At 44.9% G+C, this 18,713-nt stretch overlaps 2 protein-coding genes across 3 annotated transcripts; both read left to right on the top strand.

Annotated features, from left to right (window-relative positions):
• The first annotated feature begins 5,972 nt into the window (after window positions 1-5,972).
• LOC123189113 (probable alpha-amylase 2) lies at window positions 5,973-10,519 on the top strand. 2 transcript variants are annotated; one of them, XM_044601450.1, is made up of 14 exons: window positions 5,973-6,179; window positions 6,325-6,511; window positions 6,617-6,656; window positions 6,767-6,804; window positions 7,485-7,611; window positions 7,694-7,920; window positions 8,157-8,302; window positions 8,416-8,534; window positions 8,878-8,966; window positions 9,046-9,168; window positions 9,282-9,317; window positions 9,435-9,492; window positions 9,761-9,859; window positions 9,944-10,519. In XM_044601450.1, exons 2-13 carry the CDS (start codon window positions 6,500-6,502, stop codon window positions 9,820-9,822), a joined length of 1,077 nt encoding a protein of 358 aa, XP_044457385.1. In that variant the 5' UTR covers window positions 5,973-6,179; window positions 6,325-6,499; the 3' UTR covers window positions 9,823-9,859; window positions 9,944-10,519. The 2 variants fall into 2 exon arrangements, with proteins under 2 accessions (XP_044457385.1, XP_044457383.1); XM_044601448.1 differs by lacking the exon at window positions 9,435-9,492.
• Window positions 10,520-10,910: 391 nt separating this feature from the next.
• On the top strand, window positions 10,911-17,038 carry LOC123189112 (uncharacterized). Its single transcript, XM_044601447.1, has 12 exons — window positions 10,911-12,032; window positions 12,129-12,263; window positions 12,459-12,603; window positions 12,710-12,991; window positions 13,214-13,475; window positions 13,625-13,791; window positions 13,884-13,994; window positions 14,587-14,638; window positions 14,733-14,842; window positions 14,945-15,073; window positions 15,465-15,554; window positions 16,113-17,038. The coding sequence occupies exons 1-12, from the start codon at window positions 10,933-10,935 to the stop codon at window positions 16,638-16,640; spliced, it is 3,111 nt and encodes a 1,036-aa protein (XP_044457382.1). The 5' UTR covers window positions 10,911-10,932; the 3' UTR covers window positions 16,641-17,038.
• Window positions 17,039-18,713: the final 1,675 nt, after the last annotated feature.

Genomic DNA, 18,713 nt, shown 5'->3' with positions numbered 1-18,713 from the left:
ATTGTACACTAATCATACACGCAAATGTACGATCAAGATCAAGGACTCACGGGAAGATATCACAACACAACTCTAGACACAAACTAAAATAATACAAGCTTTATGTTACAAGCCAGGGGCCTCGAGGGATCGAATACATCAGCTCGAATACACAAGAGTCAGTGGAAGCAACAATATCTGAGTACCGACATGAGTTAAAACAAGTTTGCCTTAAGAAGGCCAGCACAAAAGCAACAACGATTGAAAAGGCAAGGCCTCCTGCCTGGGAACCTCCTAACTACTCCTGGTCGTCGGCTTCTTCACGTAGTAGTAGGCACCCTCGGTGTAGTAGCAGTCGTCGTCGAAGGTGGCGTATGGATCCCAGGCTCCACCATCTGGTTGCAGCAACCAGCAAGAAGAAAGAAAGGGGGAAAGGAGGAGCAAAGCAACCATGAGTACTCATCCAAAGTACTCGCAGGCAAGGATCTACACTACATATGCAACATTATCAAAGGAAGGCTGTATATGTGGACTGGGCTGCATAAATGCCAGAATAGAGGGGAAAGCCTAGCCTATCGAAGACTAGCATCTTCAAGTATCTTCAAGTATCTTCAAGCATCTTGCAGCATATAGAAGAGTACAGATCAACATAATGTAAAGTAGTAGTAGTGTTATCAACCTCGGCCAGAGATCCTTTCTCGACTCCTTGCGAGAAAGCAATCCTAGAGCCATACTATCCATTTCTCATAACCATTTCTCATCTCAAGTATCCAATCCTAGTTGTATCGATCGAGATACAACTCCAAGTGTCCGTTACAGTAGGACAGGCTATCGATAGATGTTTTCTTCCCTGCAGGGGTGCACCAACTTACCCACCACACTCGATTAACTCCGGCCGGACACACTTTCCTAGGTCATGCCCGGCCTCGGCCAAACAATACGCCGCAACCCGACCTAGGCTTAATAGAGAGGTCAAGCACGCCGGACTAAACCTATGCCCCCAGGGGTCATGGGCCATTGCCCCGGGAACCCCTGCATGTTGCGTGGGCGGCCGGTGAGCAGACCTAGCTACCTCCTTCAAAAAGGCAGGTGCTTATGCAGTCCAACCCGGCGTGCGCCGCTCAATCGCTGACGTCTATTAAGTTTCGGTTGATGTATACGACATAGAACGCCTATACTATGTCAACGTGATGGTTAGTGCTATTGGGCCAGAGGCCCCTCAGATCAAATATCCAAATCGTAGTGGATTAGGAAAGCGCGGTAACAAGCAGAGACTCACGAAAGATGTGACCCCGTCGCCCCGTCTTGAGGACTTGCAGCAAGGGCTAAGAATGCCCGGCCACGCCTCGTAATTATCTCACGGGCACCCTCTAGGTCAACCCGTCTCCACATCACTCGCAATTAAGCTCGCGCGGGTACCCCTCGGGGCTGACCCGTCTTTAGTAACATGGTCTAGTTGCAAAGTCATAGTAACCATAGTAATCGTGAGTCTAACATCAAGGGGAAAGTGATGTGCGGTGCCAGGGCCTGGTCTTCGATCCCGTTGATCGGGTCTTCTAATAATCCAGCGGGGCGGTCGGGACAAAGTGGGGTCTCTGATGGGTCTCTACCCAGCCTATACTAAACAGTTTAGGATAAGCAGATAGGTAACAACAGCAGGTTACAATAAAACAGGCTATGCATCGGAATAGGAGCAAACAATAACAGTAGCAAAATCTAATGCAAACATGAGAGAATGGAATGGGCGATATCAGGATGATCAAAGGGGGGGGGGCTTGCCTGGAAGATCTGCTGAAAAGGAAGAAGTGTCGTCGTCGACGTAGTCGATCATAGGGGCAGCATCAGGCTCGGGGTCTACTGGAGAGAAGAGGGGGAAGAAACAGTAAAACAGAGCAAACAGATGCATCACTAAGCATAATATGGCAATATGATGTGCCGGGTGTGACCTAACGTATGGCTACACGATAAAGGCGAAGGGGGAATTCAACCGGGAATGTTTTCCCGGTTCCAAACCTGTGCCAGACAGATGACCAGAGGGGGAAAGTTCCATGTTCGGATAGTTAGAGGCATCTGACAAGTATGTGGGTAGCGTATTCGGGTTCGTCTCGTCGTTCTGAGCAACTTTCATGTATAAAGTTTTTTGATCCGAGCTACGGTTTATTTTATATTAATTTTCAAAGTTTTAAAACATTTTTCTGGAATTACTTAAATTAACAGAAAAGGAAAATGACATCAGCGTGTCATATGTGTGACGTCTGCAGTCAACAGTCCGGTTGACTGGTCAAAACTAACACGGGGGACCCACCTGTCATAGACAGTGGGTTAAACAGAGTTCAAACTAATCTAAATTTAGTTAGTAAAACTATTGGGCCCACCTGTCAGTGTCTAATTAACTAAACTAATTACTTTTAATTATTAAATTTTTTTAATTAGAGGATTAAGCGATGGGACCCGCACATCAGTCTCACTGGGCAGCCCAGTCAACAGTTGACTAGGTCAACCCAATCAACTGGGACCCGTAGGGCCCATGGTCAGCCACCCATAGGTGGGGCCTGGCCTTGCCACATTGGCCGGCCGGCGGCCGAACGCCGGCGAGCACGAAAATGCGGCGGAGGGCACTTGCCCTTGTCGGAATTTGCCTACAGGGTGTCTCCGGGGCTGGGGTTAGGCGCGTTCGAACGGGGAGTGAGCGGCGCATCAGCTGGTGGTGGTGGTTTTGTCGGAAACGGCCGGAATCGATGCTGGCGACGAGCGGAGGCAACGACGTTCTCGGGCGCTCGTCGAGCTAGGTGCTAGGGGGCACAGGAAGGCACGTGCGCGTGCGCGTTGGGCTCCTGTGAGCACCAGGAGCTCGATGTCGTGCTCAGGCGAGCACGGCAGGGGCCGTGGCCACGACGGCGAGACGTACCGCGGAGCTAAGCTCGGCCCAGGGCGGCAAGCATGGCTACGGGCGAATGGGGGTGTCGCGGGAAGGGGAGGAAGGAAGCAAATGCTCACCAGGAGCCTGCAGGTGTGCAATCATGGGCTCGGGGAGGCTCGGCGGAGCGAATCGACGGTGGCGAGCTCGAGCGTCCCGAGGAGGAAGACGGGGTGGATCCGGCGCTGTGGTGCCTTCCGGCTCCAACGGCGGGCATCGGTCGACGTGGAGGAGGACGGCGGGCGCCTATGGCATGACAGAGATGCGGGGCGATGACGGTGGCCGCGCGATCGACGCAGCGACGGCAGCGGGTGCGCTTGGGCAGTGGGGAGAAAAAGGCGAGCGCGAGCAAAGGGGAGAGGGGAGTGGATCTGGGAGGGAGAGGGAGAGTCAGAGAGGACGAGGGGGGTAGTGGGAGAAGGGCCCGAGGCGCCAGGGACGTGGAGGCCTTATCCTCCTCGTCGCCGGCGAGCGGGTGCAGTGGGGCGCGCTAGGGGCGCGCACCAGGTCGGTGGAACAGGAGGGAGGCGCGGTGCGGGGAGCTAGGCTGTCCGGCTGGCCGAGGTGGGTCGAGGCCCAAGGGGAGGCGAGGGCTCTCCCACCCCTTCTTCTTTCCTTTTCCTTTTTTAACCTTTTTGTTTTAGCTATTTTAGGCCATTTAGACACTTTGAAAAAAAATGTTGGACCACCACCAATATTAACAAAGGATTATTTGCCACATGATGAACAATTTAGAATTTCACCTAGCATTTGAATTTGCATTCAAAGGGAAAATTGAAAGAAACATGAGACAATAATGATCAGAAACTTGTTTAGCAAAATTATGAACTTAACCCCAAGGGTTACTGTAGCGTCATTACATAGGGGTGTTACACAAATCTAGCGCTTGCGCCATCGCTGCTTAACAATTTTATAGGATGCAATGGCGCGAGCGATGCAACCGGCTGCCACACGCATAACCGCCATCGTGCTCGTACCAAGTCGTCGAATCCACGGGAATTGCTGACGGACGACCAACTCCATGTCCAGCCCACACACTCCACTATGGAGGCTTGGCACACTGCAGAACAAAGGGCAAGAGGTCATCACCACGCCTAGATCGCCGCCCTGTTGCTACAATGCCTCGTCGCCGGTGTGGACCGTGGCTGCTGCACCATGTGTTGTTGCCGTTGCATGTACATCACTTCAAATCCGTTGTCGTATGTCACCGCCACCACTAAGTATAGAACCGTCTGGACCCCCGCCGCCACCGTCAGCCATATGGGCTTTGCCCGGCGGCGTCATCCGACAGCGGGGAGGGAGCGAGCTAGCGGCCAGGAAGCGGAGGAGTTAGATCGAGAATCACCCGTACCTTTCGTGCCCAAGCATGTATGTATACATAAGAGCAACTGTTAAAATCATTAACAATTACTTATACTATGCAACAATGAGAAATGTTTAATGTCGCGCCTGGGTTGAAGTATGTATTTTTGAAGGACGGTAAATGCCCCTCACTCAACCAATGAAGGTGGGTAGGTTTATCCCATTGTTGTCTTCTTATTACGAGAGTTGAGAGCTTTTGGACCAAAGAAATGAATTTACCACTAAAAAGGAATCTCTGGCTCCTTGGACGATGAATCTTATTTATCTTAAAAAGAATCTATACTTTTGTGAAGCATTGCCTGCAAATCCGTACATGGTTTTGTATGAGATTTAAGAAATCGTACCATTTCAGCCATTTTTCATATCATCATTTTAGAATATTGCCGCATAGGTCCTAAGTTTTCCAGGCAACATAAGGATCATAGCACCAAAATCTCCCTCAATTCGCAATTATATATGTCATTTTAAATATTGATACAATTTCATCATTTAAATCTAATGTTCCACTCAAGATGCGTATTATGGCATGGAAGACGGCGACAGGTGCATTGGCAACTAATCTAGGCAAAGCGCATCGTCGTATTCATATACAGAGATCATGTCCTATTTGTGGAGCGGAGATTAAAAGCAGTTTTCATGCATTGATTTCATGCATGCACGCCCGACGTGTTTGGGAGGGCTTACGTGCAATCTGGCCCTTGCCTGATGACTCACTATTAGTGGACTCTGTTAAGGACTGGATAGTGCAGCTACTTTCAAAATGTTCGGACAAGACCAGGGACTTGGTAATCATGACGATCTGGCGTATTTGGCAACTCCGAAATGATATAACACACGGGAAGAATGAGACCCCAGTAGAGATAACTGTGGATTATCTTGACAGTTATTATAAGTCACTGAATTTGGTAAGGAACTATAGCATGGAGGAAATCGTCAAAGGGAAGATGCCGTTGTATGAGGACAAACGGCCAAAGTGTGTAAAAATTACATAATCCCCCACGCCTTGGCCTCCTCCGCCTATGGGCTGGGTTGCGTTGTCGGTAGACGGTTTATTCTTAGGCCAGTATGGACGCGCTTCGATTGGCATGGTGCTTCGCAGGGAGAACGGATCTACAATTTTTGCGGCATACAGATACATTTTCCGCTGTAATGATGCCCTGGAAGCGGAAATTCATGCTATTATGCAGGGTATGGCACCGGCCATTCAACATTCGGAATGCCCAGTGATTGTTCAATCAGACTCTTCAAATGCTCTGGCCATTCTCTCGAGCGACAATCTTTTCAGGTCGGCCTATGGTCATCTAGCTGCTGAAATTAAAGCTCATTTGGTAGTTAGGAAGTTTGTTCCTCTAAAAGTTAGCAGATATCAAAATAGGGTAGCACATCAATTGGCACACTATAGCCGTACTGAAGCTTGTACTGCGGTATGGTTGAACTCGATTCCTCCGTGGTGTGAGGAATTGGTGTCTCGTGATTGTAACCCTCTCATTGTGGAATAAAACATCCTTTCTCCCCGCAAAAAAAAACATGTTTGAAAAAAAATGTGTTTTTTTGTCACGAGAAAGTGATACAGTTTCCAGTCACATATCTTAACATTTTGTACATATCAATTGTAATAAAATTACCAAAGTTCTAATGCACGTCTTTTGTGAAGCCATACAGAGTTTTTTTGTTGTTGTAAAAATACTGATTTTGTTTTTTGAGAATTAGAAAAAGTACCGATTGACCTCTCGCCAATCGTCATTGGGGAGCGACGGAGCGCTGTTCCTCTTCTTCCCCCAACCTCACTCCTCCGCACGAACAAGCCTCCAGGCCTCCGTCCAGCGGGCGAAGCACGCCAACTCGAAGGATTTCTCTCTCATAGTCGTCGCCATCCACATAACCCGCTCTACCGAACTGCCGAGGAGAGGAGATCCACCTGGTCTGGTCGATTTCTTCTGTTGGCGACGAACCCCTAACCTGCTTGGATTGTTCATTTTTTTTTATTTGCTGTGAGCAGTCCAATCCACATATCTCTTTCCGGGACTGATATCGACGCATTCCTTTCGCCGCGGTCTCGTTTGCAGCATGGTCATGGTGGAGTTCTAACTGCAGTTGGGTTTCCAGTAATTTTGGGGGTTCAACAGTTCAACAGAACCCCCAAACCCTACGTTAGATCCGCCCCCCTGCCGAGCTCCGCTACGTTTATGATATTGTGACGGCATCGTAGAGCCCTTCACTGCTGTGAGGCTGAGACTTCTAATGGGCCAGATGGTGAGTGCGCCACTGTTATGCTTTAACATTTTATTAAGGCTGGGTGCTCGTCTTGTCTGACGACTGAGCCTGTTCCGATGCCCCTGAAATGGCGAAATTGTGCAGGTTTCCGATGGTGTCATCCAAGAACAGGCAGCTCGCAATGGTAATCACGATGTAAACTTACATCTTCTTGCAGCATGTTGTTTTGGTTATTTGGTTGAGCACCTGATTGGTAATTGGTATGCGGTTGCTTTGTTGCATTTTCTTTGCCAGGCGGGATCATTAAGAACGGGAGGGAAATCCTATTGCAGGTGAGAATATGTCTAAGCATGTATTTCGTGTTTGTTGAAATATATTGCCCGCCTCTCTCCATCAGTTCGGACTTACGGATGAGTTGGCTGGAGCATGAATTCAATAGTGTCATGCTGTGTATCAAATCTAGAGACATGGATCTTAGAAATGCTACTGGACTTAGAGATTGTTCATTCCAATCGATAGACATCAGGATATGTGCTCACTTGCTGTGAAAACACAGCCAATAAGCGTGTTCTGTAATCTGCTAGCACATACTTTTTTTCTTTCAATTACTATAAACCAGATATAATTTCATTTTTTACCGATAATTATTCGGATGTATCTGACCGGCATCGGGGTGGAAACTCAATGACGTATCAGGGTAATCTAGCATCTAGTTTCTGTTCAGTTTGAGTTATTTTGCTCCTTGTGCAAAGTACAAATAGGAAAGAAGCTATTGCTTATAGTAGTTGGTCTTGTGGTCTTAAGGTTGCCCATGTCTTGGTGAGCGTGCATTTGTGCATCATCGTAATTTGCATTTAGCTTGACATGGCCCACTCACCAATTTAAGATAAGCTATGAATATTTCCCGTATGACAATGGCAACAGGACTAGTGCCTTTCATGAATACAGAAAAGCTCATTTAATGAACAAGTACGAGTCTCTCACATATCTCTTGATATCAATTGTGTGTCAGGCTTTTAACTGGGAATCCCATAAACACAATTGGTGGAGTAATTTAGAGGGCAGAGTTGCCGACATTGCTAAATCTGGGTTTACATCAGTATGGTTGCCTCCACCGACACAATCGTTATCTCCAGAAGGTAAGCTAGTCATGAGTTCACCATTACTCTTTCTTATCAAAAGAATAGTTGCAGAAAGTCTGACTGATGCGTTTCTCCACAGGCTATCTGCCACAGAACCTGTACAGCCTTGACTCTTGTTATGGTTCTCTTCAGCAGCTAAATTCGTTGATTCAGAACATGAATGACCACAATATAAGGGCTATGGCTGATGTAGTTATTAACCATCGAGTTGGGACTACTAAAGGATCAAATGGGATGTATAATCGTTATGATGGTATCCCAATATCATGGGACGAACATGCGGTTACATCTTGTTCTGGTGGGAAGGTAGCCATTTTACAAAGACTAAGAATAAAGAAAACAAAGAACAAAAAGAAACCCCCGTATAAAACAATGACCAGGGTACTAGCGACCTGGAGTTTTACTTCTTATAGTGATGCATAAGTATGACTTGGTTTGTACAAGATATTCCTATTTTGTGCAGCCTTTTTCTTATCACCATATCTTGATTGCTAAGCACTATTATTAAGCATTACTCAACTTTGGTGCAACTTGTTTATCAGGGGAACAAAAGTACTGGCGATAACTTTGATGGGGTTCCCAACATAGATCATACCCAGCCATTTGTAAGGAAGGATATTATTGAATGGCTGATCTGGCTTCGGGAAACCATTGGTTTTCAAGATTTCCGCTTTGATTTCACAAAAGGGTAAATAGTCAATTGGCTAGAAACATACTATTATTAAACAAACAAATTAACTACTGTTGCCATATTTTTGCATTGTTAATGTGCTGATTGGCCACATTTTCTGTTTAGTGCAGTTATGCTTCGAAGTTTGTGAAAGAATACATTGAGGAATCAAAGCCTCTTTTTGCAGTGGGGGAATACTGGGACAGCTGTGAATATGCCCCCCCTGACAACCGTCTGAGCTACAATCAGGGTAAGAGATACATAATGGCATCTGTACTGATTACTATGCCACAATGATGTAATTTCTGGCCAAAGCGCTCTTAACCAATCCCTTGACTGACTACCATGAATATTATGGTAATATACATATTATGCCCATGTTATCGAAATTTATCAATGTTAGATTGTTACCACTGTCTTGGTTTCCTCTTCATTTGTCTGCCCATCTCTCTGAACCGTTCTTGACATGGAAGGTTTAATTTACTACTACGAATGCAAGGCAGTTCTGTAACTATATCAGATTGTCTCCACGCATTTGTCGTATTGATGAAACCAAATAAAGACATACAAGCAACATCTTTCATTTTTTTCAGATAAACACAGGCAGAGAATTATCAATTGGATAGATAGCACTGGAGGACTTTGCGCTGCGTTTGATTTCACAACGAAGGGTATTCTTCAGGTTAGAAATGATCATGGTTCTACGGAGCAAGTAAGTATCTTTGGTGATTTGTTTGAGCAGTTTGGTGTTGCTGGAGCAGGAGGCTGTGAAAGGAGAGTTGTGGCGTTTGCGCGACCCTGAAGAAAAGCCGCCTGGTGTGATGGGGTGGTGGCCTTCAAGATCAGTTACATTTATTGAAAATCATGACACAGGGTCAACTCAGGTCCATGTTTCCCCCCTTCTTTGCTCAAGGCTAACTTTTCCAAGTTAATATTTGCTTGGAATTGTTCATTGGGTTCTATTAAGCATATCTAATTGGAAGTTATATTATTTCAGGGCCATTGGCCATTTCCATCTGACCATGTCATGGAGGTATGGCATCAGTTGTTTGCATTACTTATCCATAGACTGGTTTTAGTTAGAAGTGAATTGCATGTTCTACGCAATCAATTTATACAACGATGATGATTTTATAAAACCCTGACGCAGTTAAATAATGATCGTAGGCATCAAAAAGTCGTTCGTCACATTAAGAATTTCAAGACAGGTATCGTCAATAAGGATCACATGTTTATACTGTATTTGAATAGACAAAGATTTCACCCATATTGTATCTGACTTGATCTAGATATACTGTTAGTCTGTTTCAAGATGTGACCACTGACCATGCTGCTGCAGCTGGAACTAGTATAGAAGTGAATTGTGTATTAACAGCCGCTTCCGCATCATTTGCTTTAGAACAAGTGAGCTGTTCTCTTCGGAGATATAACTGTTAGTCATTTACTAAACACATGCACAAACTAATTGTCTTTCAGGGATATGCTTATATACTCACGCACCCTGGAATCCCCACAGTGTTCTACGATCATTTCTTTGATTGGGGAGATTCTTTCCACGATGAAATAGCAAAACTGGTATTCTGTTCATACCAATCTATTCTAGCATACATCCATGACAGCTGTTTGCCCTAAACTTTGAATATTATTTTTTGTACCCAGATGGAGATTAGGAAATCCCAAGACATACATAGTCGTTCAGCTGTCAAAATTTTGGAGGCAAGCTCAAATCTGTACTCGGCAGTAATCGATGATAAGTTGTGCATGAAGATCGGAGAGGGCCCCTGGTGCCCAAGCGACCCAGAGTGGAAGCTGGCGGCATGTGGAGACAGATATGCCGTGTGGCACATGTAGGCAGCGACAAGCCGCATCAGCGTGCCATATTTCTGCTGAAGAGAAGATTAGCCTGGTAACTGAAGTACACCACACCAGATTACCGCAGCATACCTACACCTATCTATTATGAATAACGATATGTGTGAGTGGAACCGGGTATTCCTGAAGAGGCGCTAATGCCGCGCTTCTCCTGCCTGCCTAGGTTCGAGTTCTGGGACAAACCTGACGGCCACCTTACTTTATTCAAGTGCTAAACTTCGAAAATAGAATAAATTGTTATGAGTGCACCATGTCACTGCATTCATTTGGCTAGCCAATAATAGAGGGCATCATCCTATCTCTTTATGTATGAAATGCAGAATGTACATTTATAATGTGACAACTACAACAGCTGCTTGATTATATAGTACTCCCTCCGCCCTACAATATAAGACGTTTTTGTAAGCTATGTTCGTTTTTGTAAGCTAACATAGCTTGCAAAAACGTCTTATATTGTGGGACCGAGGGAGTAGAAAAGAAGTTTCATGTTTTAGTTTCCCCCATGTTATGTATTCGTGGAAAGTGTATCTGGGCAGGTTGAGGCAATTTTCAAAGGTCGTCTGCTCTCACAGCATTTTGCCTGTTTGCATCGTGGCAATGTTGACTTAACCTGTTGGCAATCTTCCAGCGGAAGGAGGGATTCCTTCCCTTGCAAGGAGCCAAGGAGTCGCCTGGCATTCTTGCACACGACTCCCTTAGTTACTGTAATGCAGTTTTTAATCTTCATTACAATTAAGTCCGTTTTCCCTCTCTTCGCTAGGTGTTGGAGAGAGGGCATGTTCTGTAATAATCATCTTATGAGTATTTCGGAACAAAAATCTCATGTATACATACTCGTGCAAAATAAATGGCGGGAACAGGTACAAAATATAAATCCCTGGCTCACCTTCCCGCCGCCGGCTCTTCACCCCTTCCAGTTCCGTTCCTCCCACCTCATGGCGGTGGAGCCGCCACCAAGCAACCACCACGGCGCCCCATCTACTTCTGGCGGCCTGGGCTACTTCCATCTCCGCCTCCTCGGCCCCGCCGCGTCGCTCTTCCTGCTCCGCTCCGACCGCCTCTATTCTCTCTCCTTTTCCCGCCGCCGGGGCTACCGCCTCCGCCTCATCGCGTCCCCTGCGCGTCGCCGCAGGCGCTGCCGCCGCCGCGATCTTCTGCTCAGCACTGCCGGCTGCGTCCTCCGCCTCACCCACTGCTTTTCCAGTCCCGACGCCGTGCGCGTCAATGGGCTGCCCCTCGACGACGGCGGCGGCCCGGTCAATCTGGCCGTGGGCGACGAGGTCTCGCTGCTCCTCCTCGGCTCCAGGTACGGATTTGTGGCGGAGAAATTTGTCGCTTGCGAAAGGGGTGACGAGGTAGCGGGGTCCTGCGAGGAGGTTCTTGTGCTGAGGGCAGAGTCGCTCCGGAAGCGGCTAAGAGCGATCTCAGAGAGCCAGGACCCTATTTCTTTCTTGAGGGATCCACACCGTGCACATGCCGGAGTGAAAAAAGCGAGAGGAGAGGGTGATTTATTGTGTCAGGGCAATCCAATTAACTCTTTTCCTCAGGAGAATTTGCGGCAACAAGAATGCAATTCTGATCAAAACAGACCGGGACACCAACCTGATGTTACAAACGAAGATACTGTTCAGGTGCCTCAAAGAAGCAAACGATGCAGCAATGTAGAGCTCAAAGGGTGCAGTAATGGGAATGTAGAGCAGCATCACACGGAGGGTTGCTACTCAGACGGGAGCACATTCTTCCTGAACCGCCTCACTGGCGTAAGACCTGAAATGCGAGCGGAGCAACACAGTGGAGTGACCCTACCACAGCTTCTCCACCCTATTGGCAGCTTGTTGCGAGTGTTTATTGCAACGTTTACCTCTGACATTTCCTGGTGCGTGCTCTCTCCACTGTTGAATTTCCCCCTTTGTCATGTTGAGATCCATGATTAAATTCCCCATGGAAGTCGTAATTGATGTACGTCTCTCAGGTTCCTGGACTACTGTAAGATTCCCCAGTACCTGCCAGTAACAATAGCATGCCACAACAAGGACAGATGCTGGAGTGCGAATAGTGAAAATAGAACTGCAGTCCCTTTCGAAAACCATCCTAATTTACTTCTAGTGTAAGTGGCTACCCAAAAAATCCTTGCAAGCTAATATCTCATGCTTTCATATTTTGAATCCATAGGGTGTAGGCAAGTCAGACACAGCATCTTAGTTTGCAGTATTTGCTGAGCTTTATGGTAGACCAAAACAAGTTAAGCATAACTTTCCTGGAGGATTAATACTGATTTGTTGATGTGTATTTTGCCTTTAAGATACCCCCGATTTCCAGAAGTGATAGCATTTGGAAAGGATAGGAAGAATCAAGGAGTTGCATGCCACCATCCAAAGCTCATAGTGTTACAGAGAGAGGACAGCATGCGTGTTATTATTTCTTCAGCTAACTTGGTACCTAGACAGGTCAGTGTTACAATTCATGCCATAATGTCTTGTCTTGAATTCTTTTTTTTTTCCTGGTGATTTCTGTTGCTATGCTCTTACTGAAAGCAAACTATACTTTGTGCAGTGGCATCTCATAACAAACACAGTGTGGTGGCAAGACTTTCCCCGTAGGACATCCCCCGATTATTCAGATCTTTTTAGTGCATTCGAGGGACCAAAATCTGATTTCGCTGCTCAGTTAGTTTCATTCATAGGATCCCTTATCAATGAAGTCCCTAGCCAAGCATATTGGATAAATGAGATAGCGAAGTATGATTTTGAAGGAGCTGGTGGGTACCTTGTTGCTTCAGTACCAGGGTTGTATATGCCAAGTCCTTGTTATTTGGAGTCCAATTATTGCCTTTCAGTAAGTCTACTCTTATTACTGATATAATATGTGATGTATATTTTCTTGTTTAGTGAAGCCCTTAGGAAGAATAACTAAACATATAAACTATATTCAACTAAACAACATGCTATCTATTATTTGCGTACATTCTCAAGTACAAACACTTGTCCTAACTTCTAGTTCTTCATTAAAATAGTTTTGACCTATTTCCTGACCAGACACTATCGATTATTTATGCAGGAAAAACAGATTATACATACAAAATCTTCATATAGAATATTCCTTGGTTCTGTGCAAACATCTGTAGTTGGTTTATCCCATCGGTTTCACTTACCATCTGATGCCGGTTCACAACTGAAAGCCTTGTCTGTATTTCTTGGAAAATGCCGTGAAAACATGCATGGAACTACAGAAGTGATCTTGAAAAGAAATACAAATATACCTGCAGATGCTAATGCTGTGAGTGTCCTTGTTGCTGATCTGGATAAATTTTGTGAGGAAGGTACTTGCAAACCTCAAAATGTGTAACTTTTACTGCACGTTAACTCGCATCCTGATGTGCTTTGTGTTTCATGATTCATGTGCAAATCAACATATTTGCTTCCCTTTCTGTTATTTTAATCAATAACCATGTCCAATGCCCCGAAGCAGATTCTGTCCAACTTGGTTTCTTGCCTAGAGAGGTTGCGAAATGGGTATCTCCCCTTAGTGACACAGGCTTCTTCAAATTTTCTGGATTTATCTACCCTAGAGAAGCCCTGGAAGCTGCATTTGGAGCAACTAACACAAAAGTGCAGTTGCTTATGTATGTATCAAAGGTATTGTAGGAAGATCTCAAGATGCCTTTTGATATCTTTGCAGTAGTTTTGAGAAACCCATGCTGATCTTAAACTCTTTCTATGAAATTCAGGGTCCAGAGTTTTCTCAAATTTCAGGGCTGATTCAGGATGAACATCTCCCTTCATTGTGCTCACTTGTAGCGTGCTTGAAAAGAAGCCCTGGGCTTTGGCGGTTAGAAGAGGTAATAAACCAAACTAAAGTTTGATAGCATAATTTACTATTCCATATTTTTTGTTAAATTAGTGGTAATACTTACTCTGGGATACTTGAAATTTGTAGCTCCATAGCACTATCAGGTGATTGACGTAGCTCACATTAATTTTTTGCCACCATTTAAAGGGAACAGTCTTCCATTCTTCGGTTTCATACGACCTTACATATTTTATTTCGTTCAAGTATCGTTGGCGTAAGTTGAATTATCGTTTGTATATGACTTGCCAATATATATGATAAATTACTCCGTGAAGAATCCTGTGAGAATTACAAATAGTACAGGATAGATGCGATAGTGCAATTTCTCCCCAGTCCCCACTGTTCCGCGCGCGCACTCTATGCAATATGATTCTGTTAGTTCTTAAATAGCCTGACTAGTAAATTCAGCGTTTATTCTTCTTGCCTCTCGTATTTTTTCACGGGGATTTCATGCCTCTTTTTATCAGCTTGTGTTTAAAGTTTCCTAAGTTACTTAGTGACTGTCTAAGTTAATCCCTTGTCCCCTGCTATGTTTAGTAACCCATTGTCTTAAAACTATGATCTGCATTGTTCTGCAACAGGTATTATCACACTTTAAGTGGCCTGAAACACTGGAGACTGATTTTATGTACAGTGAGTAAAACCATCTTTCTTTTGTTACTGGAAGCCAATCATCTTAATATGGGATTTTTTAACTAAACACGTTTATTTACGAATTATATTATAGGTGCTTCATCCATTGGGACTTCTATTAATCCACAGTTCATTGCACACTTCGCTTCAGCGACAGGTAAACGATCCAATCACGATGTTGACTCCGAAGAATCTGATCCAGAGGTAATATTTAATTGCCCCATGAACTACACCATCTCAGTAACTTCCTGGCTTTTTACTCATTATGCATGGACATTCATTTCCCATGTTCCCCAATCTTCCTAGTGGGGTGGCTGGACAGCAGGCCATGAGCTAAAGAAGCCATCAATCAGTTTGTTATTTCCAACAATTGAGAGGGTGAAAAGCGCGGCTTGTGGAATTCAGTTGTCCAGATATTTGCTTTCTCTACCTGAGGTTGATTTCTCTTTCCAAAATCTTGATTATGTGCTTATTTTATCTGTTAAAGAGCTCATGACACATTCACATCATATTTGAAGTTCCCATGGCCTAGCTACTTCCTTCAGGATGAAGTTTCTTATTAATCTGGGATGCTTTAGTTCAATGAATTATGTAGCTGTGCACAATGAAATAGGCGACACACATTTCTCTAGTTAGAGAAGCAAGTGATAAGGATATTAATGACTTAGAGGTGTTCCTTGTATAGCAGATACATTGCGGTGGGAATAGTTTTTCTTCCATTATAATATCCTGTCCAGAATATTGTAGTCTGGTGGTTGAAGAAAGAAGGCATAAGTTATATTTTATGGTTCTACTTCTACCCATCTCATATACTCCATTTTTACAGAAAACGTGGCAAAGATTGAGATCTACCGGCATATTTCATGATGCAATCCCACATCCACATGATAGGATAGGGCATCCTATGCATGTTAAGGTATGCTCAATATCATAGGGTAAATATTCATTGCCTTCTCTTGTTAATGCTGAGGTGGATAGCATATGTAGGTCTTAGGCGACATCTATATTAGGGAGGATGATGATTCAAGGAAAATTATTACTCCCTCCGTCCCATAATATAAGAGCGTTTTTGACACTAGTGTAGTGTAAAAAACGCTCTTATATTATGGGACGGAGGGAGTATATAACAATGCGATTTAATGGATAACGAGGGAAAGGAATTCACAATGATGAAAAAAATTCTCTCACCCTCAACAGGTCAATGGAGTGGTCAGCTTAGCAGAACTAGAGGCTAACTTTAATCATCATCCCCAATATGGATGTTGCTAACTAATGAACCCCAGTTACAATCATTGTTTTTAAGGCGTCCCGCCTTGGACGCTTAGGCGATAAGGCGCCCCCCCAGCGCCTTACAAATATGCCCGCCTTAGGCGCTTAGGCGTCGCCTAGGCGATAAGGCGCCCCCCCAGCGCCTTAGGTCGCCTTACCGCCTTAAAAACTATGGTTACAATATTGACATCATACTCTATACCAGGTTGCTCAGAGGCGATTCCGGTCTCGGTTAGGTGGCCATTCATTTGGCTGGACTTACTGTGGATCTCACAATTTCAGCCCAGCTGCCTGGGGACAACCGTTGCGCCCTCCGTCCAAAGCGAATCCTACTGATGCCACCAGAGGAGCTCCTTCTGGGTCAAGGCTGCACATTTGCAACTATGAGCTGGGCATCATTCTCATTGCCCCGCTGCCAGGCATGTCAAAGGAGGGCAATGGAAGGAGGCATGGGATTGATGGCATATCCCTTCCATTTGTCATCCCTGCACCACAATACAAGTACAGTGATAGGCCCGCGACACCGCTGGCTATACGACAAGCCATGGCCGAAGCTTGTATTCCGCAGAGCGACTTGTCGGAAGAGACTGACGAGGATATACCAGATGAAGATGATGAGCATGTGGTTGAGCTATCTGACTGTTGTCCTGAAGAGAAAGAAGAGGAAAAGATCTACGCAGAGACTCTATGGGGGCAGGTGGATTCTTCTCAGAGCCAGGGAAAAGATTCCTGAAATTGGAGGCTGGCTCTGCAGTTTTTCAGAAAGTACAGACCAGATATTCATTGGATAAGAGCGTCCAAGGAGAGTACATTAGATCTAAACATGACAGTTGACAGACAGATTCCAAAAGTTCCTTGAGGACGCTGGTTCTCATATCACAGTGAATTCATCATTCTTAACAAGAGAAAATTATCGTCATTGATTCTCATATGAAGTTACAGGCATAAATCACATGAACAGCCGCCTGAATCACCAGGATTATTTCTTATTAAAGGATTGTAGATGATTCAATTGCTTTTTTTAGCTTGTATTGTGTGGTGTATCTTGTCATTTATTGGTGTATTGATAATTATCATTTGTACACTTATCAACAGAGCCTGGAAGGCAACTATTTCTGATGTGAAGAAACATTGGAACGAAATGTTTTACTTCCTCTGTTCCTAAATATAGGTCTTTTTAGAGATTCCACTACAAACTACACGTATATAGACATATAGATTCACTCGTTTTGCTCCGTATCTAGTCCATAGTGGAATCTCTAAAAAGACTTATATTTAGGAACGGGTGGAGTACTTTACTGTGCATGATGTGCCTTGCCTAGTTGAGTATCATCAATCTTCAATCTGTTATTCCATTTTTTTTCTGCATGAATACCTTTGTAATCCTGCTATAAGGTAATCTGCAAATCAAATAAATTTTCTCCTTTGAAATTAAAATAAAACCTGCATCTTTGATATATGTTGTAGTTTCATCCTTTCCATCTGCAAATTGCATGTAAGCAAGAAATAATGTGCTGGTTGACCACACGTAGATAATTGCAAAACCCTTGGGGCATCTCTAGCCGATGAGTTAAACGGTGTTTGGACCTAGTTGAACCCTTGTATCACATACTCCCTCCGTTCCAAAACAGATGACCTAATTTTATACTAACTTTGTACTAAAGTTAGTACAAAGTTGAGTCATCTATTTTGGAACGGAGGGAGCACATTTAAAATTATTGTTCGAGTATCCATGGGATCTCCGACCTCCTCCACATCAGTATTATTGTTCTCCTTGAGCATACCTAGCACTATCATGACTGAGATCGTCGAGGCCTTGGATGTGACGAATGCAATTGAGACATGAAACTTGCACCCCCTCCCTCCACACTACAATGAACAACAACAAGCTCAAACCCAATGGCTGCAAACCATCATCAATGTTTCGGCCGAAAAAGAAAAGGAATTTATTTACCTATGGCATTTCACCGAGCACTGGAGTGCGGGTGCGGCGGCCAATTGTCGGAGGAGGTGTAGGGGTGGCCGGAGTGGGGCTACGATCCTCCGAATGAGAAGAAGGTGGTGTGGGCGTCGGCGCAACCTTCTTCTTCATGCTGCCTCGGTGATCACCTCCATCAGCTACCTCGCTCGCTTGCCATCGATCGGAGCAGTGGGAGGGCGCCAGTGCATCGCCGCAGCCGTTGGGGCCTTGCCACCGGCCTTTGATGCTGGCGCGACGGTCTGGAGTAAGTTTGTTTGTCCCCCAACCTCTTCCTTGGCACGCGCAGCGGTGGAAGTGTTGTTTCCGGGGACGTTGAGCCAATGGGGTCGTGAAGTCGGCTTCCGGTTTCATTCCGCCTGGCATACAAGGCAACAATGGTGCTGACGACAAGGTTTGGCGGGGGTGGCGAGGAGAGATGGCGCCTTAGACGGGACAGGGACAAGCCAAAAATTATCCTAAGAAGTGATGTCGGTCAAGTATATTTGAGAGAGTTAGGTTGCCTTTGAGAAAACTCTCGTAAAATTTTGCTTCTCTAAACCTCCTAAAACTAGCCTACCACAAGAATGACAAACTTTATTAACTTTCTGAAACGTTTCACACAAAACACCAACTTCCTTGTAATTGAATCTGCCCATACGAATTCAAGTCCTAGACTTGCGTAGGTGATCGTATTTTCCTGGATTTATTGCACGCTTTCCATCACTACTCCTTCAAAAATATAGTGTGCCCCTTAAATATGAGGTGTACAAGGCGACTTCGTTAATATTAAAAGATCTGCGACAATTTCTCAAAGATGTTTATATGGATATGGTGTGCGTACATGTT

Source organism: Triticum aestivum, chromosome 2A (assembly GCF_018294505.1).
Source record: "Triticum aestivum cultivar Chinese Spring chromosome 2A, IWGSC CS RefSeq v2.1, whole genome shotgun sequence".
Classification (NCBI taxonomy): Eukaryota; Viridiplantae; Streptophyta; class Magnoliopsida; order Poales; family Poaceae; genus Triticum; species Triticum aestivum.
Note: the sequence above shows the minus strand (reverse complement) of the source record. Positions and strands in the feature narration are given on the sequence as shown.